Source organism: Takifugu flavidus, unplaced genomic scaffold (assembly GCF_003711565.1).
Source record: "Takifugu flavidus isolate HTHZ2018 unplaced genomic scaffold, ASM371156v2 ctg269, whole genome shotgun sequence".
In the NCBI taxonomy this organism is placed as follows: Eukaryota; Metazoa; Chordata; class Actinopteri; order Tetraodontiformes; family Tetraodontidae; genus Takifugu; species Takifugu flavidus.
The window spans coordinates 1-26,523 of NW_026621918.1; the positions used below are offsets into that span (position 1 = coordinate 1).

Sequence of the window (26,523 nt, forward strand, 5' to 3'; positions counted from 1 at the left end):
AGGCTATAGACGACTTTTCATTTCCAATTGATGACCCACGAGAGACCGGAGATATTGACCACTGTCACGGAGTGAGCCGTGCCACTTACGCACACACTTCATACGCACACACTTCATACGCACACACTTCATACGCACACACTTCATACGCACACACAAACATTTCATTTCCATTCTGTTCCGTCTAGGGTTACTCGGTTTAGGCATTTCATACAAACCACTTTTTACCATAGCTCACCAGCAGGACATACTTCCTCGTTTGGGGAAACCGAAGGACTGGTCCATGATTGTATATATGGAGGGGTTTTGCGGGGTGCTACAGCACAATCTATTTTAGTGGGGGTGTTTTATTGGGGTAAATTGAACATGTATTTTACTGTGCACTGGGTGGTTGTTGGTGGTGGAAATTTGTTTTGGAAGTTTTACGCATATTTTGTATTTTCTTTTCGGTTTTAATTTTGAGTTGTTAAATGTATTAGTGAGCGTAATAATTTGGATAATTGGTTTCACCTGTGGGAGGGGCTACAGGTATAAAAGCCCTGTAGTAGGCCCAAGACAGGGCTTCTTGTTGGTTATTGAGTTGGTTGGTCATTGTTTTGGAGGAAAAGAAAATTGTTGGAAAAGAGTTAAAGTGGTGGGGTGTAAGAGTGTGCAGGGTCTGTATGTATTGTATGGATTTAGCCTGGCATCTTCTGACGCTACTTTATTTTTGGTAAATTAAAGTACATTTTTGGAGGAAAGAATCTCCCATCTCCCTCTGTCTCCTCCACCGCCGTTCATCCTTGCGACATGTGGTGTCAGAAGTGGGATTTGGAGTGAGACAGAACAAGGTAACAAAGATGGCGACGAGGAAGAAGGCCTCTGACGAGGCAGCAGCAGCAGTTGGGGACGTTGCGGTAGCGACAGCAGCCAACCCCAGTGAGTCATCCCTGGACCGGCTGGCAAAAATGTTCGAGTCCTTCATGATGGTGCAGCGGGCCAGAGATGACAAGCTGGAGAGAGAGTCAGCCCAGCAAGCCCAGCAGTATGCAGATCTTGCCCATCAGGTGACCCAGCTACAGCTGGATGTGGAGGCAGTGCGAGAGAGGAAGACCAGTCCAGTTCCCTCTCATGGGGCTACAACAGAACGGCCTGCAGCCACCGCCAGAGGGGGTAAGACGCCATACAAGCTGAAGATGGCAAAGCTGGAAGATGCAGACAATATAGACCATTACCTGACGACCTTTGAGAAGCTGGCAGCAGCCTGTGAGTGGCCAAAGGCAGACTGGGCAATCCACCTTATACCACTCTTAACAGGCAAAGCCAGGAGTGCTTTCATTGCAATGGACCCTGAAAACAACACAGACTTTGACAGACTGAAAGAAGCCATACTAAAGAAGTACGACATTAATGCAGAGACGTACCGCTCACAATTCAGAGCTCTAGATACCAGCCAAGACGAAACACCACAAGAACTGTACATACGCCTGAAAGACCTTTTTTGTAAATGGGTGAAGTACGACAGCTGCAGCAAAGAGGCCCTCATGGAGACCATGGTGCTGGAGCAATACCTGCGCATTCTCTATCCGGAGGTGAGGACCTGGGTCAAGGAACGGAACCCAGCAACAGCAGCAGAGGCCGCCACCATGGTGGAGAACTTTGTCGCCGCACACAAGGGCTCCAAGAGGTTCCGCTACGCTGGAGTGTGGGACCACCCGCCCTGGGGTAAGTCTGATGGTGTTGGTAGAGGATGTGGTTCTGGTAGCTACAATAGGAGCGCACAACCCCCTCCCCAAGGCAGTGTTAAGTCCCAAGGGGTGTCTTGTTTTAACTGTGGTAGGGAAGGCCACAAGAGCCCGGCTTGCCCCCTCAGGAAGCCCAAACACTCCCATCTGTGTTATGTACCCAACCCTAGCCCACCCCTTAAGAATCAGCTTAGCAGGGATCCTGTTATTACAGTGGAGCTAAATGGTAAACCCACAAAGGCCTTAGTTGACACAGGATGCACCCAAACTTTGGTTCAAGCAGATTTAGTCCCCCTTGAGTGTATAAATGAGAATGACAAGTTGACCATTTGTTGTGTTCATGGTGATCAGACTGAACATAGTACAGCAGATGCATATGTCAAGGTTTGTGGTCAGACGTATCTGCTTAGTGTGGGGCTGGTTCCCAAGCTGCCGTACCCAGTGTTGTTGGGCCAGGATCTCCCTGTTTTGTCAGACCTGGTAGGTAGGACTGCCTTGGCCTGTGTAGTGACTAGAGCGATGGCAAAGGCAAAACCTATTGACATGGCAGATTTTCCTTTTTATGGTGAGGATGTTCCAGTTGAGCCAGCATGCACCAGAGAAGAAAGATGTGCTAAGCGTAGACAGACAGTGGAGGAGATTATAGAGCATTCAGACTTGCAGAGTGTGACGGATGTTGATCCCCCTAGCTTGTCTGATGCAGATGTACGTTTTTCTGGTGATATTGCAGATATACAACGTGCAGATCTGACGCTAGCCCACTGTTTAAGAAGCTAGAGGATGGGTGTGTTTTTCCCCACTCTTGGAAAGGAAGTTTTCATCCTGCAAAATAACATCTTGTACAGGCAGAGCGAGGATGGCTTACAGCTTGTTGTGCCAGAGAAATATAGGACACAAGTGTTAGAGCTAGGCCACACAATCCCTTGGGCAGGGCACCTAGCTCACATGAAGACTCTACAGCGCATCGGCAGACGTTTTTACTGGCCAGGAATGTTTGTACAAATCAAAGAATACTGCAGGTCATGTCCACAATGTCAATTGGCAGGAGCCAAAGGTTTGGCACGTGCCCCATTAGTGCCACTTCCTGTTGTTGACACCCCGTTTGAACGGATAGGGGTAGATGTTGTTGGTCCCCTGGAGAGGAGTAGGGCAGGGAACCGTTTCATTTTGGTTGTATGTGACTACGCCACCAGGTATCCAGAAGCCTTCCCCCTAAAGGTTGTCACTGCCAAGCAGGTTGCCTCTTGCCTGCTACAGTTGTTCTCCAGAGTAGGGATTCCCCGTGAGGTTTTAACAGATCAAGGTCCCAACTTCATGAGCAAAACACTCCAACAAGTGTATGACTTGTTAGGGATAAAGCGCATCAGAACCACTCCCTACCACCCACAGACTGATGGACTGGTAGAGCGGTTCAACCAAACTCTGTTGAACATGCTCAGACGGTTTGTGGATGACAGTGGAAAGGAGTGGGACCAGTGGCTACCGTACCTGTTGTTCGCGTACAGGGAGGTTCCCCAAGAATCAACTGGGTTCTCCCCTTTCGAGCTGCTGTATGGACATCAGGTGCGGGGCCCACTGGACGTGCTGATGGAGACCTGGGAAGGAGAGACGCCGCAGCAGACGGACATCATCTCCTACGTCCTGAAGATGAGGGAGAGGCTGACCGCAGTGACTGCAATGGCTCAAGACAACCTTCGCCAGGCTCAACATCGACAGAAGTCATGGTATGACCGGTCTGCTCGCACACGCCGTTTCCAGCCTGGTGACCGGGTCCTGCTACTGTTGCCCAGCTCTGACAACAAGCTGTTGGCGAAATGGCAGGGGCCCTACACTGTGACACGCAAAATGGGAGCTGTGACGTACGAGATCGACGTGCCAGACCGTCGAAAGAAACGGCAAGTCTTCCATGTCAACATGTTGAAGCGATGGAATGAGCGGGTGGAGCCAGAGGTGCAGTCGGAACCACAGCAGGGGGCGTCAGCGCTGATGATCCGAGCGGTCCAGGAGGAAGAGGAGTGCAGCGAACAGTACCTGCCAGGCCGGCAGGAGGAGTGCCAGATGGTCGTCAGTCATCTGTCAGAGGAGCGCCAGCGTGACCTCCACTACATCCTGCCAGAGGGTCTCTTCACTCAGCGGCCTGGGCGAACAGAGCTGGTGGAGCACCATGTGGTGCTCAAGGACGACAATCCTGTGCGGCAGCCATGCTACAGGGTGCCAGAGCGACTACTGCCGGTCCTGAAGGAGGAGCTGGACATGATGCTTCAGCTAAGGGTCATCGAGCCATCCTTCAGCGAGTGGAGTAGCCCAGTTATCCTGGTTCCCAAGAAGGATGGCAGCCTGAGATTTTGTTTGGACTTTCGCAAGGTCAACATGCAGACAAAGTTCGACCCCTACCCCATGCCAAGGGTCGACGACCTGATTGAACGACTGGGCAAGGCCAAATACCTAAGCACATTGGACCTGTGCAAGGGTTATTGGCAGGTACCGCTGGCAGAGGGCAGCAAGGAGCTCACTGCCTTCAGAACACCATTTGGACACTTCCAATTCACAGTTTTACCCTTTGGCTTGCATGGGGCACCGGCGAGTTTTCAGCGATTGATGGACAGAGTTCTCAGGGGGACGGAGAGCTTTGCCGCTGCCTACCTGGATGACATTGTCATCTACAGCGCCACCTGGGAGGAGCATCTTGGTCATCTGCAGCAGGTCCTTTCCTTGGTTAAGGAGGCGGGCCTTACCATCCACCCAAACAAGTGTGCCTTGGCCAGGGAGGAGACGTCCTACCTGGGCTATGTGCTGGGACGGGGTGTGATCCGCCCTCAGGTGGGGAAGGTGGAAGCCATCACGGCTGCAAAGCGGCCAACCACCAAGAAGCAGGTGCGGTCGTTCCTGGGTCTTGTGGGTTGGTACAGGCGCTTTATACCAAACTTTTCAGCGAAGGCGTCTGTACTGACAGAGCTGACCCGCAAGAGCCAACCAAACAAGGTGGAGTGGACGGAGGAGTGTGAGAGTGCGTTCCAGGACTTGAAGGACTCTTTATGTCAAGAGCCAGTGCTCCTCAGTCCAGACTTTGAGAGAACATTTACGGTGCAGACCGATGCTTCAGAGAGAGGCCTGGGTGCGGTCCTCTTGCAGGGGGATGAAGGACAGTTGCAACCAGTGGCTTATATTAGCCGGAAGCTGCTACCCAGAGAGCAGAACTACTCAACGGTCGAAAAAGAGTGTCTCGCAATAAAATGGGCACTGGACTCCTTCAAATATTATTTGTTGGGGCGTAAATTTGTGCTCGAGACGGACCACAAAGCTTTGTCCTGGCTGGGGTATATGCGGGACACGAATGCTAGGATCACAAAGTGGTTCTTGGCTATACAGCCATTTGATTTTGATGTGTTGTACAGAGCAGGGAAGATGAACTGTACTGCTGACTTCCTCTCTAGGATGCCACAGGGGGCATTTTCAGAAGGGGGGGGAAATGTCACGGAGTGAGCCGTGCCACATACGCACACACTTCATACGCACACACTTCATACGCACACACTTCATACGCACACACAAACATTTCATTTCCATTCTGTTCCGTCTAGGGTTACTCGGTTTAGGCATTTCATACAAACCACTTTTTACCATAGCTCACCAGCAGGACATACTTCCTCGTTTGGGGAAACCGAAGGACTGGTCCATGATTGTATATATGGAGGGGTTTTGCGGGGTGCTACGGCACAATCTATTTTAGCGGGGGTGTTTTATTGGGGTAAATTGAACATGTATTTTACTGTGCACTGGGTGGTTGTTGGTGGTGGAAATTTGTTTTGGAAGTTTTACGCATATTTTGTATTTTCTTTTCGGTTTTAATTTTGAGTTGTTAAATGTATTAGTGAGCGTAATAATTTGGATAATTGGTTTCACCTGTGGGAGGGGCTACAGGTATAAAAGCCCTGTAGTAGGCCCAAGACAGGGCTTCTTGTTGGTTATTGAGTTGGTTGGTCATTGTTTTGGAGGAAAAGAAATTGTTGGAAAAAAGTTAAAGTGGTGGGGTGTAAGAGTGTGCAGGGTCTGTATGTATTGTATGGATTTAGCCTGGCATCTTCTGACGCTGCTTTATTTTTGGTAAATTAAAGTACATTTTTGGAGGAAAGAATCTCCCATCTCCCTCTGTCTCCTCCACCGCCGTTCATCCTTGCGACAACCACTTTAATCCCGAGCTTATTCCTCTCCTGAGGAACAGCTACCTGGGTTGGTTTGAGTTTTGGTCTTACTCTTTTCCCATGTTGAATGAAAGTTATAGTTTCACTAATAAGTGTAATGGGTCTGTCCTCCAGGATTCTCCATTGACTCTGGTCTGGCTCTTATCAGGAAGGGTGAGCTGACCATCGTTTCAGGAGCTCCCAGAGGAGGTTACAGTGGTCAGGTGGCCTTTCTTAGGCCAGACCCTAGAGCCAAGAGACACTTGTCTGTGGAGTTGGTCCTCTCTGGTCCGGGTCTGGCCTCTTCTTTTGGATATGATGTGGCTGTAGCTGATTTCAACGGTGATGGGTAGGTTTATTTTAGAACAATATCTAATTAAATTATCTTTTATTTATCCTCCGAGACCTTCAACTCTCTCCCAGCCTCTTTACAGTCAATGATGGTATTACTGTACAATCACCTAACAATCAATATTGACATTAGTGGCTGTTTTTTTCTTTTCCAAAGATGGGAGGACCTTGCTGTAGGGGCACCACAGTTCTATAAGAAAGATGAGTTAGTTGGAGGAGCAGTGTATATATACAGTATATATTAACGACAATGGGAGAAACTGGGAGAAGATCGCTCCAATTCAGCTTCTTGGACAACAAAGCTCCATGTTTGGACTCGCCGTGGAAAACATAGGAGACATCAATCAAGATAATTATGAAGGTTAAGTCATTTTAATATAAAAACGACGGACACACTGAAACGTCAACCACAGAGCTGGCAAAGGAGCCGTCAAAGCAGACGAAAACCTAGTAAACAGCGACCTCTGCGGTCATGTGTGACAACTACAAGCTGATAATCTAGCTGAAAAAGAACTGCAGTATATTTTAAATACAAATCACACGCTTAAGAACAATGCCACGGACCAAAAACTAATATCGTGTATGTTACTGTTGTTTCCATTGTTAGATATTGCTGTTGGAGGACCATATGATGGGTCTGGCCGAGTGTATCTTTACTGTGGCTCGTCAAACGGTATCAACACAAAGGCAGCGCAGTTAGGGACGTAAATATGGAAGCCTGGAAGGGACATTTCTGCCGAAAGGGAGATTGACTGTTCTCTTTTCTTCAGGTGCTCTCATCCAGATCCAGATCTGTGACGCTGTTTGGATATTCACTGTCCGGGAACTTGGACGTGGACGATAATCTGTACCCTGATTTGGCTGTAGGATCTCTGTCCGATTCTGTCTTTGTTTATAGGTATTTAAAACTTAAGCACGTGGAGATGAAGACAATTGAACTGAAATGATCAACAGGCTTTCTGCGTTCCAGAGCGAGGCCCGTGGTCCGTGTCAGCAGCACCCTGCGAGTTACACCGGATAAAATAGACATCACTAAGGAACAGTGTGATAAACGTACATGGTATGGTATAAAACGCAAACGATAACATGACATGACAACAGGAAGCACCTTTGATCGGGTGTTCTTTTGCACTTGTACAGTTATTTTACAGCTCAAGCGTGTTTTTCTTACATATCACACCCGGAGTCTTTCAACCCAAAACTGAGTAAGTTTCTCTTCTATTTGATTGACTGAAGATGTAACTTAATAGGAGTAAAACAGCTGTGAAGTGATATTTAAAAAATGCATTTACATGATATCTCTTAAAGGCTGCTTAACTGAAGCGTCTGCTGCATCCACATGCATAATTTTCTCCCCTTTGCAGTACTCAATTACACTTTTGAGGCTGATATTAGGAAGAACAATGTCAGGCTTCCTCCCAGAGTGGGTTTTCTGGGGGTTCCTCGAGGGAAGCTGGAGCTGCCGGGGCAGGATATGGAAATCTGTACTGACATCAAGCTCAGACTCCTGGTACTCTTTTCTTGTGTTACAAGACCCATCATCTGGTTCACAGACAAAGATGACTATGACCACTTCTCTTGCAGCGGGATTTCAAAGACCGGCTACACTCTATCCCCGTCTCAGTTACTATGTCTCTGGGGAGTTCCACTCAATGGACCAGTGAGCATGTTACACCCATACTGGACCGCTTTCAGCCCAATAACAAGGTCTCAGAGGTACACAAATCTTGACCATTTAACTTTAGAAAGCGCCTTTGTCCACAAGAGCATATTAGAACCTTTGAAAGAGTAACAAATGACCTCTGGCCTGTGTGTTTTTGACAGATCACCCTCCTAAACAGAGGCTGCGGCAGCGACAACATTTGCCAAAGCAACCTCCATCTACAGTATGACTTCTGCTCCAGACAAACAGAAAATGGCAAAAGCGTGTTCAGATCGCTCAGCGGGTAAGACGAGGCACCACAAGCCCAATGGAACAGATCTACAGCTGAGCGTGATTGGACGCTCTGTCCTTCTGTCAGAGAGGATGGTGTAGCAGTCATCACTCCAACTGAGGAAGACATCGCTTTGGAGCTGACAGTGACCAACTGGGGCGGGGATGACGCCCACCAAACTCGCTCAATCATCAGTCTGCCAGACACTCTCCGTTACTCTGATATTGTCAGCACAGCTTCGGTGAGTGCCGGAGGATTTAGGAACCTTTGTAAGTTACCAGAGCGGCCGACATGGCTGCATCTGTAAAACCAAATCATCTTTCATCACCCTAGGAGCCAAAGGTGGACTGTACAGTCAATGACAAAGGGACTCTAATAGACTGTGGACTGGGAAACCCAATCCAGAGAGATGCAGAAGTCAGTCCCACAGAATTTCCTCACCAGTTTCTCTTCTATCCTCACTTTCTTCTTCCTCCCTGTAGGTTACATTCTGTGTGATGCTAACAACATCAGGCATCTCTTTGAGTACAAAGGCTGTGAATATCACTCTGCAGCTTCAAACGTAAGTGATCAGAGACCGGCATAAGTTATTGATCACTGAGCTATACTCTACATGAATGTGAATAATCTTTCAGAACCAGCAGGCAGGACTTAAAACCAGTTGAGGCGGTGGCCAAAGTATTTTTTGAACTAAAACTGCAATTATACGGGTAAGTGTGGCATCATTACCTCATTGTTTGTCATTTAATAACGCAAATGAAATGTTTTCTTTCATTGTTATGTGCTTTTTGGAGGTCATAGAAGTCAAATGTGTTTTTAATTATCTGAAGATGCAGAACAAGATCTTCAGATGCAATGTAATATGCAAAACTGATAATGAATTTGAGGTTGAGCTTGCAAAAGGTTCATTTTGTCCATCAGATTAACTAGGCCATCTCAAGTGTCCTTTGGCCAAAGCTTGGAGGGTAAGAGCACCATAAAATCGGCAGAGGATATCGGAGCTGCAGTTCAGTATGAATTTAGGGTAAATCATCTTTTCCTCTACTTTTTCATACAACATATTAGGTTTACATCTGAAGCAAAAAGTCAAACCACGCTGTGATGTCTTATTCCGGCAGATAACAAATTTGGGTAGATCACTGAAATCCTTCACTAATGCTTCACTGAACCTCTTCTGGCCAAAGGAGAATTCTGCTGGGAAGTGGCTTCTGTACCTGAGTCACACCAGCAGTAAAGGTGTCCAGTCTGTGCCCTGCTCGCCTGTAAATGAGATCGATCACCTTAAAGATGTAAAGGTACCCAACACCTCTGCCTATTGCTCAAACTGTTTTACACAACACTTCTGACCTGTTACTGTTTGGAATCGAGGGTTGGCGAGGACCCTCCAAGAAAAAACGTGAAGCAGAACTTGAGGCACTGACGAGCGGTGACTTCTTATTTCTCCCGACAAAAAGGAAATACAAAACGCTCGTGAGAAAGCTTTGAATTGCGTTTATTTCTCATGGATTGGTGTGTGAACGTGAGCTTCAGGTGTGTTTTCTCGCAGACCTGCACAGATGGACTGAGGTGTGTGGAGATCCACTGCCCCCTGCAGGGTCTAGACAGTACTGCGATGGTGGTTCTGCACTCTCGTCTCTGGAACACCACATTCCTGGAGGTGGGAGCTGACCACGCTTTCAAGTTATTTTTCCATCATTGAAAACCTGTGAAGTCTTAGCTCTCTGTTTCAGGATTACAGCTCATTTAATTATTTAATGATTACCGTGGATGCGACACTCAGTTTGACAAACTCTCCAGAAAACACTGGGCTAAAATCTGACAGACTAAGCACACAGGTAAACACCAAAGATAGTAAAATCACACTCAGCTGCCTAACTGTGGGGAATAATCATTCCTATATTCACTTGAACGTCAACAGGTAAAACTGACAGTATTCATGGAGAGAGAGATCGAGTATTTCACCAAAGTCGCCTGGTGGATCATCTTCCTCACTGTCATTGCGTTGCTTTTGTTGCTGGCAATGATGGTCTTCTTGTTGTGGATGGTAAATGAAATCATTTCTTAGTGGAGGCTTGAAAATTGCATACATTTCAGCTATGCTGATGCACATATTAAAACACCAAGTTATTTAACAACAGTTACTCCATGTTAAAGACGGCCCTCCAAACTGCTGCAACATAATATTCTAAATATTGGCTACAAACATATACAGAATTATTTCTATGTTTTTTGTTTGATCAGCGTGGATGTATCCACTGGCCAACTCGGAATCAAAAACCCCAAGCTGAGGACCCAAACCAAGAAACTCTCCACCTTAAAGATGGGATTTCCTGAAGAAATTTACCTTTTTTTAAAAAAAGAAATTGAAGCAGAAAATATCACTTGTTTATTACCAAAAAACTGTTACAACATGAAAAAGGCTGTGCTATATTTCAATGTATGAGGAAGGTGCGAGAGGTGGGAGAGAGAGAGATGGGGGAAAATGCTGAGAATGAATGAATACTGATCATAATGACTATGGATCAGAGAAAGCGTCTATGAGGACCATACTGATGCTTTAGTATCAACAGTGTTTTGTTTTTACAACAGTGTTCATTTTACCATATTTTTGGTCATTTTCCTTCATTAACAAATGAAATGTGTGCAAAGAGATGCTGTCTTTTACGTATTTAACTCACTGTTAACTAAATGCCATGCCTCTCGGGGGCAGCAGGGGAAAGTTGACTGTACCTAAAGGCAAAATTGTGTTGATGTTATTGTGACGTTGTGGCAGGACGAGGAACGACTCAGACTGAGCAGATGGTTTAAACGTCTTTATTCCGCATCCACCAGACAATACTAAATGGCGCTTCGAACAGTGCATCTAATGAAGGGCTAACCACGCCCATCACCCCATGCATCACCTGGGTGTGAGATACCCCCTATGTGTCCGCCACAATGTAACTCAGTTTAACGCCTGCTTTGCCGTACCTTGAAGTATCCACTGATAACTAACACATCACCAGCACATGGTGAATATTTAAATGGGGGATTAGTGACAAATGGACCACCCCAACGTTTCCCTAAAATGGTTTTGTTGTTGATTCAGTTCATTCACACACAGAAAAAAAAAAGGTTCAAGTTGCCTTACAACCACTTTAATGAGCTTTGAGGACAAAATCAACTCAATAATCGGTCATTTTTGGGGGTTTTGGGTTTTTTGGCATACCATCTGATAACATTTAAAAAGTAAATGACAATAAAATGAGAATTCTATGTGAAAACGGATCCAATGAGTTTGGTATATATTTTTTTTATCTTTTTATTTTGCAGTAAACCAGTACTTAGTTCTCCTCAGACTGAAACTTAGATTCTAGCATCATTTCCTGATGTGTGCACATTTACCATTCTGCTCATTCTGGCCACATATATAACCACATGTCTACAATCGTTGCAGTTTTTTGTTGCAGAGTGATTATTCAGAGTCACCACTCACACATTAGGTCCACAGCAAAGATGCATCCATTTTGTCATCCTGGCTGAAATACCTCTTGAATGATTTTCTTATTTCTTTCTATTTCTAAATTTCACATTCAAAGTCTTTTCAGCCTCTGACACCAGAGTAAATGCACTCTGGGGGTAACTCCCCCTTTGCTTCATGCCTTTTCTTTCTTGAGGGGAAATTCAGCGTTACATTGCATTACATAGCTCTCTTCTCTCAACTCGCCATCCTGAAAATAATCAACACACATTAAATCTCCAATGATGACGTGTAAATCTGAGGCGGTGTCCAAAACCAACCCCTATACCCTCTATAGTGAGGAACTCAATGTATCCACTGTGACACAGCACCAGTGCGTGTTTGATATTTGTTAATTTGTAGGGAGAAAATAAAATTACTCCAGCACTGATGTCGATGTGGTACATAGACATTAAGTGTCTGCAAACTTTGGCTGCAACAAATATAGTGATGCATTTGGGCATTTATGGTGATATCTAAGCATATCTTAACTGCAGCGCCCCCTAGAGTCACCTCTGCCTCCTCCTGAAGACTTCCTTATTTTTGTCAAAAACCAATGAATGAGAGAAAACAGGGGTTTGGTAAAATGTAAAATATGAATAACAATCAATTGTGCACATACAAATTAAGTTCACCTTGATGTCATTTATTTATATTTCACAATAACGTCCTCAACCAGTTCTATTATCTATTATATTAACACATTTCTATCCAGGAAAGCTCCTTCTCAGCAGCCTGTGAGGTCACAGCTCACAATAACATCAGCCAACATGAAACTTGAACCCTCATTTGTGTCGTTTCGGCTTCAATGTGGAGCACGGCTTCCTGGGCTGGACTGTGAACGTTCTGTTGTCTGTGTGTGTGTGTGGTGTGTGTGTGTGTGGTGTGTGTGTGTGGAGAGAGAGAGAGAGAGAGAGAGAGAGGGAGGGAGGCAGTCTGTGAGAGGTTCTTCCACAGTAGTTTGATTACTGCTGAATTTCTACATATGATGTCACAGCCCCATTTCCCAGTTCCCTGCCTCTGCTCCACTCTACCTGCCAGCCACTCCCACCCCGTCAGCTCAACGCCACTCACCTGCAAGCACAGCTGCAGCTTATTCCTCTCAGTCTTTGCCAGATTGTTCTTCTGCTTTCATGCGAGACTTTCCAGCGTTGTTTCCCTGCTGGATTACCCGTTACCGACCCCTGCCTGTCTTCGTTCTGCCTGTCTCCCCTGTTCCCCGGACAACTTACCTGCCTTTTGCCCCTGACTACGACGCCTCAGCGTCTCTGGTTCCTGTCTGCTCACCTGGTTTTGACTTCGCTGCTGCTCGTCCCCAGTCTGCTCCGCTACATCGTCAGCCTCCTCTCCTGTAAGCCCCTTTCTGTCACTCGTGCCCGCTGTCAGCGGACTGCACGGTTCCGATGATTTACATCCTTCCCCCTTGGTTCCGCATTCCGGCTCTGCACGACCCACTCCCCGAGCCTGCAACCCATAGACTTTGTGCGGGCCCTGAGCCTGAAGAACGGACTATTTCCTGTGTTTCCTTGTCTGCCTGAGTTCCTGTTTGCCCGTCTGCTAATTAAAGTCATTACCACGGTCCAGTTTTCCAGAGTGCTGCTTTTGGGTCTTAATCGCACCCGTCACATATAAAGAGAAAAGAAAACTAATTGATAGATTCTTCCAAAGTCTGGTGTCCTCAGTGTTTGACCAACAATGAGTCTTTGATCTGATTTGTGTGTCTCTTTTTTTTTATGATAATCTTGAGTGTTTCTCTGGTCATCAGGTAGTTTCTGCACTGCCAAAAAATTCTGAGGGTGAATTCATGCTAAATAACTGTCCTGTAATATTAAATCCACTCAAGGTAATAACTCTTTTTGCCAGTTTCCTGTTGTATTTTGTTTTACTACATGTCAACTGTAGAAAACCGGACCTGAACATGAAAGAAACCTTGGTGCTGCTGGTGGTTTGTGTTCCAAAGACAGTTGATTATTTCCACTGTTGTTCACAGTAGTCCAATCAGAGGATGGTGTTTCTGCGCCCTCCCATTTGATACGAGTACATAAGATGGACATTTTTGACATTTCAGCCCATCTAACCATCTCCTTAGCTGGATTAGCCAAACATGAGGTTTATATTTTATCTGCTGAGCCTCCGACTCGTGCGTAAGTATATACAGTCCTCTGTTATTCCATTTTTATTCAACGTTAACACAGAATAGTGCCCATGTTACTGCATTGGCTGTTTTCTTTAGGTGGGGTGGATGAGCAGCACTTTGAGATGAAACGGGCTGATATTGGAGAAAATGTGACTCTGACTTGTGAACGCAAGCAATCTGGAGAGCCAGCAATATTCTATTGGATCAGATTTGTTCCTGGAAGCCCACCTGATGTCGTAGGAGTCATTTATTATTTTGACTACAAGGCTCCAAACAATTCCTCTCATTTTATTTGTGAACAAGGGCCTGGCACGTTTATGTTGCATATTCTGTCAGTGACTCCACATGATGCAGGATTTTATTACTGTATTAAAACTGTTTTTACAAGCCTGACATTTTTTCAGGGGATATTTCTCAGAATTCAAGGTAAGAATGATGTAAAATAACAATTTACTTTCATATTCGTTTAAAATGTTAGAGGTAAAGATAAGATATCTTTATTTCTGCCACAGTGGGAACATTTACATGGCTGCAGCAGCAAAGTCTGTGATTCAGAGCGATAGATTTGACAGAAACCCGACATGTTTCTTGTCCTATTTCAATTTCTCAGGGACGGAGCCTGATGTCAAAGCCGTAATCCAAGTGCCTCCGTCTGATTCGGTGCGTTCAGTGACGCTGCAGTGTTCTGTCCTCTCTGACTCTGAAAACACAACCTGCAGAACAGAGCGCAACGTGTGCTGGTTCCAGTCTGGACCTGATGCATCTTATCCCAGTGTCTTTGCTGCACACGGAGGCAGCCAGGATGGATGCCAGGGTGGTGTCAGAGGTGGCGCTCCACAGAAATGGGAGAGCAGCAGCTCAGAGTTACTGGGCTCCTCTGATGCTGGGCCCTTTTCCTGCGCTGTGGCCACATGTGGGGAGTTTTTCTTTGGAACCCTCAACTTCAGGACTGCAGGGGTCTTAGATGAGAACACTATATTGGTGGTTCTGCTGGCTGCTGCTTTGGTTGCAAGTGTTATTGTAAATGTCTGCCTGGTTTGGATCCTAAAGGGCAAATCTTCGAGCTGTTGCGAGGGTACGTTATTAATTTTTTTTAAGGAGTTTAAAAACGTAAAATTATTTCCCATTATTGTTCAGTGAGAATATATTCAATAAAATACCTTCTGAAACAGCTGCTTTTATTTCTCTTATTTTTAAAACAGCTGCCGTACTCAGTTGCACAACAGTCGCGAGTGACGAGGACACTCAGCCGGTGAGGATCAGAACAATCAAAAGCGTTATAGACGTGTAAATACTGATTTTTGATTAACATGAGATTTTTCCCTGTGTCTGCTCAGACAGAAGAGGAGATGTGTTATTCTGCTGCAGTCTTCACCAGGAGCAAAGCTCAACCAGACAGAGGTCGTCTCAAAGACAAAGAAACAGTCTACTCTGAAGTGAGGACCCCCGTTAGAGGAAATTAATGCAAATGTAGGAAACACATTGTTTATTAAGACAATTCAAATAAAATTACACAAAGATACAAATATGGCGACGTTATCGCTCAGCTTTTTAGAGTTTTTAAGAGCTGCTTTGTATCCATAGAAGGACCGATTTAAAATTTAAAATTTGTCTGGTCAGGTTTGATCAGTTCTCCTCCTCTCAACCTGAATGTTTCTTTTATTGTTCATTGTATTATTGTGATTATTGTAGGTTTTTTTTTTTAGCACTTTTGGTGTTTTAATTTCTATGTTGTCTATATTGTCTATATTTCTATATTTGTACCTGCAAATAACTGCTGTAAAAGTCAGTGTTGATCACTGCAGTCAACAGGTAAAGACATGATAAACAGCCATACATAATGTCAATAATAATGATTGTCGATGTTTTCTCCCAGACCAGTGAGGATCAGGATTTGGTTTACGCCATTCCAAACATTGCTCAAAGTAAATCAGTGAGAAATGATGATACAGAGAAGAAGAAAGAAGCATCTACTCTGATGTCAGGGAATACTCTGGAGGGGCTGATAAGGCTGACTTCTACATTATTCTTCATTTCACCATATTTCTGGTCATTTTCCTTCATTAACAAATGAAATGTGTGCAAGAGATGCTGTGTTTTACGTATTTAACTCACTGTTAACTAAATGCCATGTCTCTCGGGGGGCAGCAGGGGAAGTTGACTGTACCTAAAGGCAAAACTGTGCTGAACTCATGTTATTGTGGCGTAACTCAGTTTAACGCCTGCTTTGCCGTACCTTGAAGTATCCACACTGATAACTAACACATCACCAGCACATGGTGAATATTTAAATGGGGGATTGTGACAAATGGACCACCCCAACGTTTCCCTAAAATGGTGTTGTTGTTGATTCAGTTCATTCACACACCAATGAGTTTGGTATATATAGTGTATTTTATTATATTTTACAGTAACCAGTACTTAGTTCCCCTCAGACTGAAACTTAGATTCTAGCATCATTTCCTGACGGTGCACATTTGCCATTCTGCTAATTCTGGCCACATTTATAACACATTTCTACAATTGTTGCAGTTTTTTGTTGCAGAGTGATTATTCAGAGTCACAACTCACACATTAGGTCCACAGCAAAGACTCATCCATTTTGTCATCCTGGGTGAAATACCTCTTCAATGATTTTCTTATTTCTTTCTATTTCTAAATTTCACATTCAAAGTCTTTTCAGCCTCTGACACCAGAGTAAATGCACTCTGGGGGTAACTCCCCCTTTGCTGCATGCCTTTTCTTTCTTGAGGGGAAATTCAGCGTTACATAGCTCTCTTCTCTCAACTCGCCATCCTGAAAATAATCAACACACGTTAAATCTCCAATGATGACGTGTAAATCTGAGGCGGTGTCCAAAACCAACCCCTATACCCTCGATAGTGAGGAACTCAATGTATCCACTGTGACACAGCACCAGTGTGTGTTTGATATTTGTTAATTTGTAGGGAGAAAATAAAATTACTCCAGCACTGATGTCGATGAATAATGCAAATGTAGGAAACACATTGTTTATTAAGACAATTTAAATAAAATTACACACAGATAAAAATATTGCGACGTTATCGCTCAGCTTTTAAGAGTTTTAAGAGCTGCTTTGTATCCATAGAAGGACCAATTTAAAATTTAAAATTGGTCTGGTCAGGTTTGATCAGTTCTGCTCCTCTAAACCTGAAATTGTTTCTTATTATTGATCATTGTATTATTGTGATTATTGTAGTTTTTTTTTTTTTTTTTAGCAGTTTTGGTGTTTTAATTTCCATATTGTCTTTTTTGTAGGTTTGTTAACTGTTCTGAAACTTGCTCAAAATAATGCTGGTGTGTCCCAGCAAAAGCATTTATGTTATTATGACCCAGAATTAACTAAAAGTTTGCTTCAGTGTGTTTAATTAAAGGCTAAAAACATACCTTTTAGGTTTTGTTACAGATTTTTCCCAATAATTTAAGTTTATTTGTAAGGCAGCCATTAATAAGTTACTATGTATATAAGTAAAACAGACATTTGGTTGAAAATGAACAGATGCATCCGATAAACACGGAAATTGAAACATATGAACTGTTTAAACCACATAATTGTCTGTCAAACCATTAACCTAGAATATAAATTAAGCGAAAAATGTTCAACTATTCTTTATATCCACTGGAGGTCTGGACATCCGCAGACATTGGTCTAGTATTAAAGCACCGTGTGGCTAGCTTTATAAGAATCGTCTATGTGAGCTGATTAGATCAAGAAATTATAATAATTAATAATTAATAATGAAATCCTTGTTTATCATTTGTTTAAATAATTCTGCACATCAGGATGTCACCAGACTTTGATGGACTGCCTATTAGATTGAGCCACATCAAACAGACCTACTGGTTCCAGTTCAGGTTCAAAAACTGCTGCAAGTTCAAGCACAAATGCGTAATTGTTGGTGCTGCAGTACAATTTTGATATGTACTGAAGCATGTATGTCTCCCCCTCGTGGTAGATGAAGTCATTACACATTTGTTTTCCACTTCACTTAAACAGACTTGTATATTATTGTTCTTTGAATTTTAAATCTAAATATTTTTGTGCTGAACGTGTCTATTGTCTTTCTAACCTCCCTCTATTGCACCTCTTCCTCTCTCTACCAGTTGGGTTAAAGGAAACAGGGTCATTTCATGGTTTCTGCCTCACCACACTTGCCTCAAGGAGAGAGTTTGTTCATTTTTAATATTATTCTATATTAAATACATGTAATTATTAGTAAATTAGTTTAAATTAAATTGGTTTGAAGTGTAGGTGATCTTATTGGATGTGCTAAAACACAAACCAAAATCTCTTCTAAACATAATTTTTGGGTTACTGCTGTAAATTTCTGGTTGGCGAGTCAGGGAGCTAAAATTCAAATGAATTCCTTCACCATCAAAACTAAATACTCTCAGATTTAAGAAAAGGGGAAATGTCATCACAGTGCTTTTACTTTAAAAACTTAAAAACTCTGCATCAGTTTTCAGAGGTTGGAAAACGAGCTGATATCTCCTCCCCTGTGCTCTTACTGAGAACCAAGCACACTGTAATGAAACTGTTTCCTTCATCTGATCATTTGAGCAGCACCTTTAACCCGTGAGACGCGACAGGCGCACTAAGTAGAGAATGCTGATTCTATTTTATATCCTCCTCTTTCCTGTCAGATTTGGGGGTAAGTAACACAGGAAAATACATTTTTTTTACTAATTAGTTCCTAGAATCTGCTCTTTGCTCTGTCATTTTGGAGAGATCAAACACATTTTACTATGTTGGGTGTATTATTTGCCTTTACAGGATGCACAAATAACATCATTGAGACCAAGAATGTAACTGTTGGAGAGACTGTGAGACTGAAGTGTCCCCGCGAGACGTCAGCACTCCTCTCATGGATCAGAGTTATTCCTGGATTCTTACCTGAACTCCTCGGAAAATCATCTCATCATACAAAAGATTCTCACTTCACAACCAAAATGGAATCAGGATCATTTGATTTGGTTATTAAAAACCCACGTGTGGATGATACTGGAGTTTATTTCTGCATGACGGGGCAAAGTGCATTTTTGAAAGAGTAGACCTAACAGTAGTAGGTGAATATCTGCTGGTTTGGACATAGTTCATCTTGGAACATCACAGTTCATTTATCAGAATTCATTTGTGCCTAATTTTGTCTCCGAATCTGAAGGTGATGGTGTCCCCACGGCTCATCCCTATGATCCGACCCCTGGAGAACGCTCTGTGCTCCTCCAGTGTCCCGTCCTCTCTGACTCCGAGAACCCAACGTCTCTGGATGACCTCAACAACGCTGCTGCTGTGGCTCCAGATCTGTTGGGCCATTTTTCAGTTTTCATTGCAGAAACAACGTGGAAGTGGATGAAAAACTTTAACAGATCCAGAACAGCGTCTTCAGTAACATCTGCTCTTCTGGAGATTTGTGTTGTTCCGTAGGAAAATGTGAGCAGACATGTGGGAACTGCTCAGAGCCCGAAAATGAAGGTCAACGTTTATTTTTGCATTCCCTGTATTTCAAATTGCAATAAATATGCTAATTATTTTAATTTTATGATTTCAGTGAAAATTAAAGATGGCCATATAATCTCCACAGTTTTTATACACACTCGGTGCTGCTGTGTCCGTTTGTCTCATCGTCCTTTTTATTTATCTGAGGACTAAGCAGAAGAAAAACCTTTGTGGCTGTTGCACTGGTAAGAAACACGTCTCTTAAATGTCTTAAAGTTACTTGAGAAGCATTTTGGGCAAATTTACTTCACTTGTGTACTTTTCTTTCACCAAAAAGCTCGTTTAACTCTGCAAAGAACTGCTGTAAAAGTCAGTGTTGATCCCTGCAATCAACAGGTAAAGACATGATAAACAGCCATACATAATGTTAATAATAATGATTGTCCATGTTTTCTCCCAGACCAGTGAGGAGCAGGATTTGGTTTACGCCATTCCAAACATTGCTCGAAGAAAATCAGTGAGAAATGATGATACAGAGAAGGAAAAAAGAAGCATCTACTCTGATGTCAGGGAATACTCTGGGGGGGCTGATTAAGGCTGACTTCTACATTATACTTCATTTTACCATATTTTTGGTCATTTTTCTTCATTAACAAATGAAATGTGTGCAAAGAGATGCTGTGTTTTACGTATTTAACTCACTGTTAACTAAATGCCATGCCTCTCGGGGGCAGCAGGGGAAAGTTGACTGTACCTAAAAGCAAAACTATGCTGATGTTATTGTGACGTTGTGGCAGGACGAGGAACGACTCAGACAGATGGTTTAAACGTCTTTATTCCGCATCCACCAGACAATACTAAATGGCGCTTCGAACAGTGCATCTAATGAAGGGCTAACCACGCCCATCACCCCATGCATCACCTGGGTGTGAGATACACCCCTATGTGTCCGCCACAATGTAACTCAGTTTAACGCCTGCTTTGCCGTACCTTGAAGTATCCACTGATAACTAACACATCACCAGCACATGGTGAATATTTAAATGGGGATTGGTGACAAATGGACCACCCCAACGTTTCCCTAAAATGGTGTTGTTGATTCAGTTCATTCACACACAGAAAAAAAAGGTTTAAGTTGCTTTACAACCACTTTAATGAGCTTTGAGGACAAAATCAACTACAATAATCGGTCATTTTGGGGGGTTTTGGGTTTTTTGGCATACCATCTCATAACATTTAAAAAATAAATGACAATAAAATGAGAATTCTATGTGAAAACGGATCCAATGAGTTTGGTATATATATATTTTATTTATTTATTTTGCAGTAAACCAGTACTTAGTTCCCCTCAGACTGAAACTTAGATTCTAGCATCACATTTGCCATTCTGCTCATTCTGGCCACATTTATAACCACGTCTACAATCGTTGCGGTTTTTTTGTTGCAGAGTGATTATTCAGAGTCACCACTCACACATTAGGTCCACAGCAAAGATGCATTCATTTTGTCATCCTGGCTGAAATACCTCTTGAATGATTTTCTTATTTCTTTCTATTTCTAAATTTCACATTCAAAGTCTTTTCAGCCTCTGACACCAGAGTAAATGCACTCTGGGGGTAACTCCCCCTTTGCTGCATGCCTTTTCTTTCTTGAGGGGAAATTCAGCGTTACATAGCTCTCTTCTCTCTAACTCGCCATCCTGAAAATAATCAACACAGGTTAAATCTCTAATGATGACGTGTAAATCTGAGGCGGTGTCCAAAACCAACCCCTATACCCTCTATAGTGAGGAACTCAATGTATCCACTGTGACAAAGCACCAGTGCGTGTTTTATATTTGTTAATTTGTAGGGAGAAAATAAAATTACTCCAGCACTGGTGTCGATGTGGTACATAGAGATTAGGTGTTTGCGAACTTTGGCTGCCACAAATATAGTGATGCATTTGGGCATTTATGGTGAAAGCTATGCATTACTTGTTTCATTGTTGCAGGATATATCATGACTGACCTCCAACTGTAGCCTTGAGTAACACATTTTTTATACAAAAGCATATACATTTGACAAAAGTTGAATCATCATCACTCAACCATGTAAACAAAATTTACTTTTGGGGTTTTTTTTAAGTTATTTGCTGGGCCTTGGGCCCCCCAGTGGTCACAGAGGTCCTAAGCAGGAGGAGGAGCGGAAGCGAGCATGCACGCAAAGGCATCACTAAAGATGCAAAGTGGAACAGAGGAGTAAGTCCGCAGTGGTTGGTGACACTGTGATTTTCTTTCAGAACCTGTTTTTAAGCATGAGTTTGTCTGGAAAGGTAAAATAAAACAGATTTGCTTCCTAGGAACAATTTTAGAGTCGTTCCTTTTTGTTGTCAAATGAACACACATGTATCTCCAGGATTTTAATCACAGACCACCAAGGAAAAACTGCATCTTTGCCTAGTTAACGCTCCCTACCTTTTCATCCAATATATGCTGCCACAAGTCGTCATTCGCTAAGGAATTTCCTTCTGTTTCCTACAAAGATGAAACCCAATTTTATATAAAACAGACCTGTCTTCTGTTTCACCATCCGCTCCATCTCTACCATCACTCACTCTCTGTCTGGAGGACATAAAGGCATGAATGAGCCAGAACTTTCTCCTGAATAACTTGTTCATGCCTTCATCTCTTCCAGGCTGGACTAATGCGACTCACTCCTGATAGGAACCAAAAATCTCCTGAAACTTGAGTCTATTCAGAACAGAGCTGCAAGACTCCTCACCCACCAGTGCATCCACGCTAACGCTCCTGACCTCAAAGAGCTGCTCATTCTGAACAACACAACACGCTCCCTCGGCTCAAAATCCTCACCCTGAGGGACCGGGGCCCTTTGAGGTCCCCACAGACACATTTATTAAAAACAACTTTTAAAGACTTTTTTTCCCCCATACATATGTGACTGCTTTCATGCATTTATGTTTTATGATGGATTGTTTGGCACTTTTTGATTTTTATTTATTTATTTTATTATTTAGGTATTTATCTATTATTATTAGTATATTACTACTACTACTACTACTACACTACTACTACTACTACTACTACACTAATAATACTAATAATAATAATAAAATAATAATAATATAATAATAATATATAATGTTATTGTTATTATTAACTCCATGACATACTTTGATAAAGAGTCAGCCTGGTTAATATATAGGGTATGATTGATTTCACATTATCCACACATATATTTACCTCCAGATGATCCTCAGCTGAGCTGTGGGGGTCACCAGTAGTGAGGACTGCTGGTTTTCCTATTAAAGAAAGCATCAGTGCTAAAAAAGCTTTATTCAAAAATCAAATAAATGTTGATTTTGAATGACAATTCAGTGAAAGCGATGGACCTACGCTTACTGCAGATGATTAAAGCAGCCAGCAGCAGCACGCAGCAGACGGACAGTATTCCGATCACAACAACGAATTGGACCCGTGCATCTGCTGGAAATGGAAACCATCACTCATTTCACGTGTGTTTTCTATAAAATCATTATAAGGAACCAAGAATAAGAACTGAAACAACAGCGAATGTAACCTAACAGTTCCATACACGCAGTAACACAATATATTTATATATAATTGTGCCACAAATGATAATAGCACAGTTTGTTCAGTCAATTCAAAAAATGTTTCCAACTTTAACCCAATACCAGCAAATCCAGCATCTTTCCTGCCACCCACCCATATTACTCCTTTACATGTTAAATAAAACTGATGAAGATGGGAGATCTTTTTTGTTGTTGTTTTTTTAGGTCTGCAGCACTAATTACCTCGAATAAACTGAAAACACGTTCACAATAGCGCAGTAGAGCTTTGAGATGCTTCGGATGTTTTTACCAAGTAAATTATTGCATAATCACCACACTCCTGCTTATCTGAGAACCGCCTTGCAAAAGTCCAAAGAGAACAAAAGAAGGACAACACTGCAAATTATCCAGCCAACCTCATCAAAACTATACAAGAAAAATTGGTTAATTGTCAGTAAATATATTAATACAGGTAATATTAAATATGTTTCCTTTACTTGGCAGCTGCGTGGTTCCTCCACCAAAAAGGATCTGCCCACACATGTCCACTGCGCAGTAGTACGTTCCTTTATCAGAGACGTTGACCGTTTTGGACAAGTATAAAAAACAGCTTCTTTCCTCCCCTTCACAGCTGCTGTGGCTGGGTGTGTAAATGATACTGGGGTGGGATTCTCCTGACCCCAGTCTGATCCAGTACACATTGTCTTCAGCTGGACACGTGTGCCGTTTTTTTTCCTTCTTGGAGTGGAGCGAGCACTGGAGAGTCACCGACCCACCCGGGTGGACTGATTTGCTTTGTTTCACCTGTAGCGAGTTCTGACCTTTGTGGTCTGGGTGAAGTGGATGGAAAAGAGAAGCATGCATTATTCTCAACTCTTTCACAGAAAAAAGACTCAGGTGTGGTCTTACGTTACCGTTCACAATCAAAACTGTTCCGTTGGTAAATGACATTTCGTACATTGTTCCTGCTTGACACAAGTATGTCGCTTCATCTTCTTTGGAAGCGTTTCTGATCTTAAAAAGATGCAGAGAATTCTCTGTGGTTGCTGTAAATCTTGATGTGTTAAACTGTCCTCGGGGAACACTTTGCTCAAGCCACTTGCAAATGTCTGAGCGAAGTAACCAAACTTTATTTTGTGTAAGAAAAACCCAGTTATATCAGCAGAGGCTGGACATGTCAAGGTGACATTATCGCCCTGGTTAACCACACGCACAGGGATCTTGTGAGGAACGTCTTCATTTTGAGCTGGAGGCAATGGAAACAACAGAAGAAACAAAGCAAATTAGTATCTACCTGTTTCGATCTTTTAACTGGAATTATATTGGTTGCAGTCATTTCAACATAAAAAAGGGCACTTACATAACCTACTGAGGAGAATCAGAGCAGCCAGACCTCCAATCATGTGATGCAGCATCTTTCTCTTGCACAATTGGTGTGGTAGCTCACTAACAGTCCTCTCAATATGGGAACGCTTACAGTGTAACTATTCTGATTGGCTGAAAAGCAGGAAATGTGTTTTTTGTAAATATGCCCATCACATTTTCAGACTACAGACTCTTTAATTCGTCTTTGCTGATGCGGTTGAGGGTAAACTTTAACGCACGAGCATTCAATATAAAATCAATATAAAATCTGAGCATGAGAAGCATTTTATGTGATCTTTGTTATTGTGGTTTAGTGCTTGTTACTACTTTTAAAATTCATAACCCAACATGCGGAACCTAAAAGTTGATGGAGGCAGAGGCAGAATCAAGTCAACAAAGCATGCAATCTAGCAGGTATTTAAAAGGTGTAATGTCGCCCTGCTGGTGATTTGCTGTGCATGCACTGAGAAAATAAAATTCCAAAGAATCAAAATCAAAACTTCCTTTGGTGTCCATTTGAGGTTTAAGTTTTCGGCCCTAAAGTAGAGCCGCAACTCGAAACATGAAGAGCAGTTCACAAGGTTTATATACAGTTTCATCAAAAAGCAAAGGGTTAGTCCAATTTGTTAATAAACACAGAAAAAGGGTGCAACATTAATGACTGGAAATGACTGTCTGATGCTGATCATGAACGAGACACTGTGGGAAATATCGGGAGGGGAATGAGTCCCTCAATGACACTAATTTTAAATTTTAAGGTTCTTTTTTGCACAATCTGGGGCTCATCGTAAAAACATTAACTTGATGACATAATTCATATTCACTTACAGAAATAAGTGTTTAAATCCTCAGAGAGAGAATAAGTGCTTTGGTATATTGCACCCCTTAACATGACCCATAAGTGAATTTTTAAACAAAGTATCTTCACAACATTTTATGTCAAACTGTCACCTTTATTTTGGAATCTTCACACGTAAAAGCACATCACCAGCATCACTATATAACTGCTCTGGCTCTTCTGCTTCTTGTGACATCCTTTGATGTCAGGAAATGAAAGAAGAACCCAAATACCTCTCACACTCGATGCTCAGAAATAAACCCATGGGCTCAAATCCAAATTAATTTGACAATAAAAAAAAGTCTGTCAGAGACTGGGTTGAGGAGCAGAGGGGTCTTGGTTCAAGGCCCGGTGCCTACAAAACAAGTGTTCTGGTAGTAGGGCCAGGTGTCAGGACACATTTGGAGTGTAGCCGAGGTACCCTTGAGCAAGGTAATGCACCTCCAAATGCTGCAATGAGCTGGCAACTCATTCAAGCAAGTAGCGATAGGCCCCCTGTGAAGAAAAGGAAGGAATGAAATGAAATAAGATATTTCATTTGTCAGTTTGTGGTTGTTTAGGATGAAACATGCACATCAGCCCAGATAAGATATTCAAAGGTTATTTTCAAATAACCTTTACTGTCTTTTAGCAAAAAACCTACCACAAAATAAATAAAATAACTACAGCCAAATACTTGATAATTAAATTAAACACATTATACTGCATTGCATCTTTTCTCTACCTCGAGGTGGTAGCCCAACCATGCATGCATGCGTGCATGTGTGTGTGTATGTGTACATCTGCATCTAATGCAGGAGTGACCGCCACAAATTTAACATCCTGTCAGAGATGTTTTTACTGGTTCAGAGACCATTTTAGTCGGGTTTAATGCGGTGGGGAACTGGCTGGTGTGTGTGTGTGTGTGTGTGGTGGTGTGTGCGTGTGTTGGGGGACGTTAGACCAGTGCTATCATTTTGAGTCACATGTGCTATAGCTGAGAAGAAAGACTCGATTTTTTTGTAGAAGTGGGGAAGTAATATTAATTTATCCTCACAATAAGATGTGCCTGGCCTTTTGATTCTTTACTTGTGCTTGTTGGTTATTTTTGACACATTTCCTACTGAAATGGAAGTTACTATATTAAATTTGTCATTTAGAAAATCTAAAGTTCATCTATCACTTCAGCTGCACTGAACTATATTTGATGATCTCATGACCTAGCAAGCATATCACGAGCATCTATTTTTAAGAAATCATGATTAACAGATCAATTTCAGTTGCACATTACTGTGAATTACTATCAACTCCCACCGGCTATTTTTTTACGGCCATTGCACTGTCAGCACCTGAAGGTGCACCTCACAGGAATTTAAATTTGAGTCATTGTTGTCCATTTTTTTCATGCCAGTACAAATAGGCAAGTTTTGTAATTGATAATCCAAGTTAAAAATGCATTGTTACTATTTATAGACATGACAACCATT

At 42.6% G+C, this 26,523-nt stretch overlaps 4 protein-coding genes across 14 annotated transcripts; 3 read left to right on the forward strand and 1 right to left on the reverse strand.

The window, feature by feature from the left end:
- Positions 1-760: 760 nt before the first annotated feature.
- Positions 761-2,501, forward strand: LOC130520041 (uncharacterized). The gene has a single exon (XM_057023604.1). The coding sequence runs from the start codon at positions 840-842 to the stop codon at positions 2,499-2,501; it is 1,662 nt and encodes a 553-aa protein (XP_056879584.1). The 5' UTR covers positions 761-839.
- A 3-nt stretch (positions 2,502-2,504) lies between these two features.
- LOC130520035 (uncharacterized) lies at positions 2,505-10,608 on the forward strand. The gene is given in 23 exon segments (XM_057023588.1): positions 2,505-5,041; positions 5,860-5,954; positions 6,041-6,254; positions 6,414-6,483; positions 6,485-6,617; positions 6,864-6,948; positions 7,023-7,154; positions 7,227-7,316; positions 7,397-7,461; positions 7,621-7,766; positions 7,841-7,972; positions 8,081-8,202; positions 8,278-8,431; positions 8,524-8,607; positions 8,673-8,752; positions 8,826-8,900; positions 9,112-9,214; positions 9,309-9,485; positions 9,559-9,660; positions 9,737-9,847; positions 9,921-10,025; positions 10,109-10,234; positions 10,432-10,608. Coding segments are annotated over 23 exon segments (5,031 nt in total). The 3' UTR covers positions 10,525-10,608.
- Positions 10,609-13,706: 3,098 nt separating this feature from the next.
- LOC130520036 (uncharacterized) lies at positions 13,707-20,566 on the forward strand. 6 transcript variants are annotated; one of them, XR_008948608.1, is made up of 7 exons: positions 13,707-13,833; positions 13,923-14,252; positions 14,437-14,901; positions 15,029-15,078; positions 15,164-15,262; positions 18,308-18,499; positions 18,622-18,767. XR_008948608.1 is itself a non-coding variant. In XM_057023590.1 (6 exons), the coding sequence occupies exons 1-5, from the start codon at positions 13,794-13,796 to the stop codon at positions 15,287-15,289; spliced, it is 1,011 nt and encodes a 336-aa protein (XP_056879570.1). In that variant the 5' UTR covers positions 13,707-13,793; the 3' UTR covers positions 15,290-15,296; positions 19,745-20,566. The 6 variants fall into 6 exon arrangements, 5 of the variants coding, with proteins under 5 accessions (XP_056879570.1, XP_056879569.1, XP_056879571.1 ...); XM_057023590.1 differs by lacking the exons at positions 18,308-18,499; positions 18,622-18,767 and adding an exon at positions 19,745-20,566 and having other exon boundaries at positions 15,164-15,296; XM_057023589.1 differs by lacking the exons at positions 18,308-18,499; positions 18,622-18,767 and adding an exon at positions 19,745-20,566.
- On the reverse strand, positions 16,358-24,433 carry LOC130520038 (uncharacterized). 6 transcript variants are annotated; one of them, XM_057023599.1, is made up of 6 exons: positions 24,215-24,433; positions 23,769-24,100; positions 23,352-23,684; positions 22,685-22,765; positions 22,526-22,584; positions 16,358-16,622 (listed from the first exon to the last, which is right to left on the reverse strand). In XM_057023599.1, exons 2-6 carry the CDS (start codon positions 23,812-23,814, stop codon positions 16,506-16,508), a joined length of 636 nt encoding a protein of 211 aa, XP_056879579.1. In that variant the 5' UTR covers positions 23,815-24,100; positions 24,215-24,433; the 3' UTR covers positions 16,358-16,505. The 6 variants fall into 6 exon arrangements, with proteins under 6 accessions (XP_056879579.1, XP_056879578.1, XP_056879577.1 ...); XM_057023598.1 differs by having other exon boundaries at positions 16,362-16,622; positions 22,685-22,768; positions 24,215-24,422; XM_057023597.1 differs by having other exon boundaries at positions 16,374-16,622; positions 22,679-22,765; positions 24,215-24,395.
- Positions 24,434-26,523: the final 2,090 nt, after the last annotated feature.

Coding starts and splice junctions, on each gene's coding strand:
- LOC130520041 (XM_057023604.1), top strand. CDS start 840: ATGGCGACGAGGAAGAAGGCCTCTGACGAGGCAGCAGCAGCAGTTGGG.
- LOC130520036 (XM_057023589.1), top strand. CDS start 13,794: ATGAGGTTTATATTTTATCTGCTGAGCCTCCGACTCGTGC. Junction 14,253..14,436: donor GATATTTCTCAGAATTCAAG/GTAAGAATGATG, acceptor TCAATTTCTCAG/GGACGGAGCCTGATGTCAAA. Junction 15,079..15,163: donor GTGACGAGGACACTCAGCCG/GTGAGGATCAGA, acceptor GTGTCTGCTCAG/ACAGAAGAGGAGATGTGTTA.
- LOC130520038 (XM_057023597.1), bottom strand. CDS start 23,814: ATGTACGAAATGTCATTTACCAACGGAACAGTTTTGATTGTGAACG. Junction 22,585..22,678: donor TTTAATCATCTGCAGTAAGC/GTAGGTCCATCG, acceptor TTTCTTTAATAG/GAAAACCAGCAGTCCTCACT. Junction 16,623..22,525: donor CAGCTGAGGATCATCTGGAG/GTAAATATATGT, acceptor GATTATTTTCAG/GATGGCGAGTTGAGAGAAGA.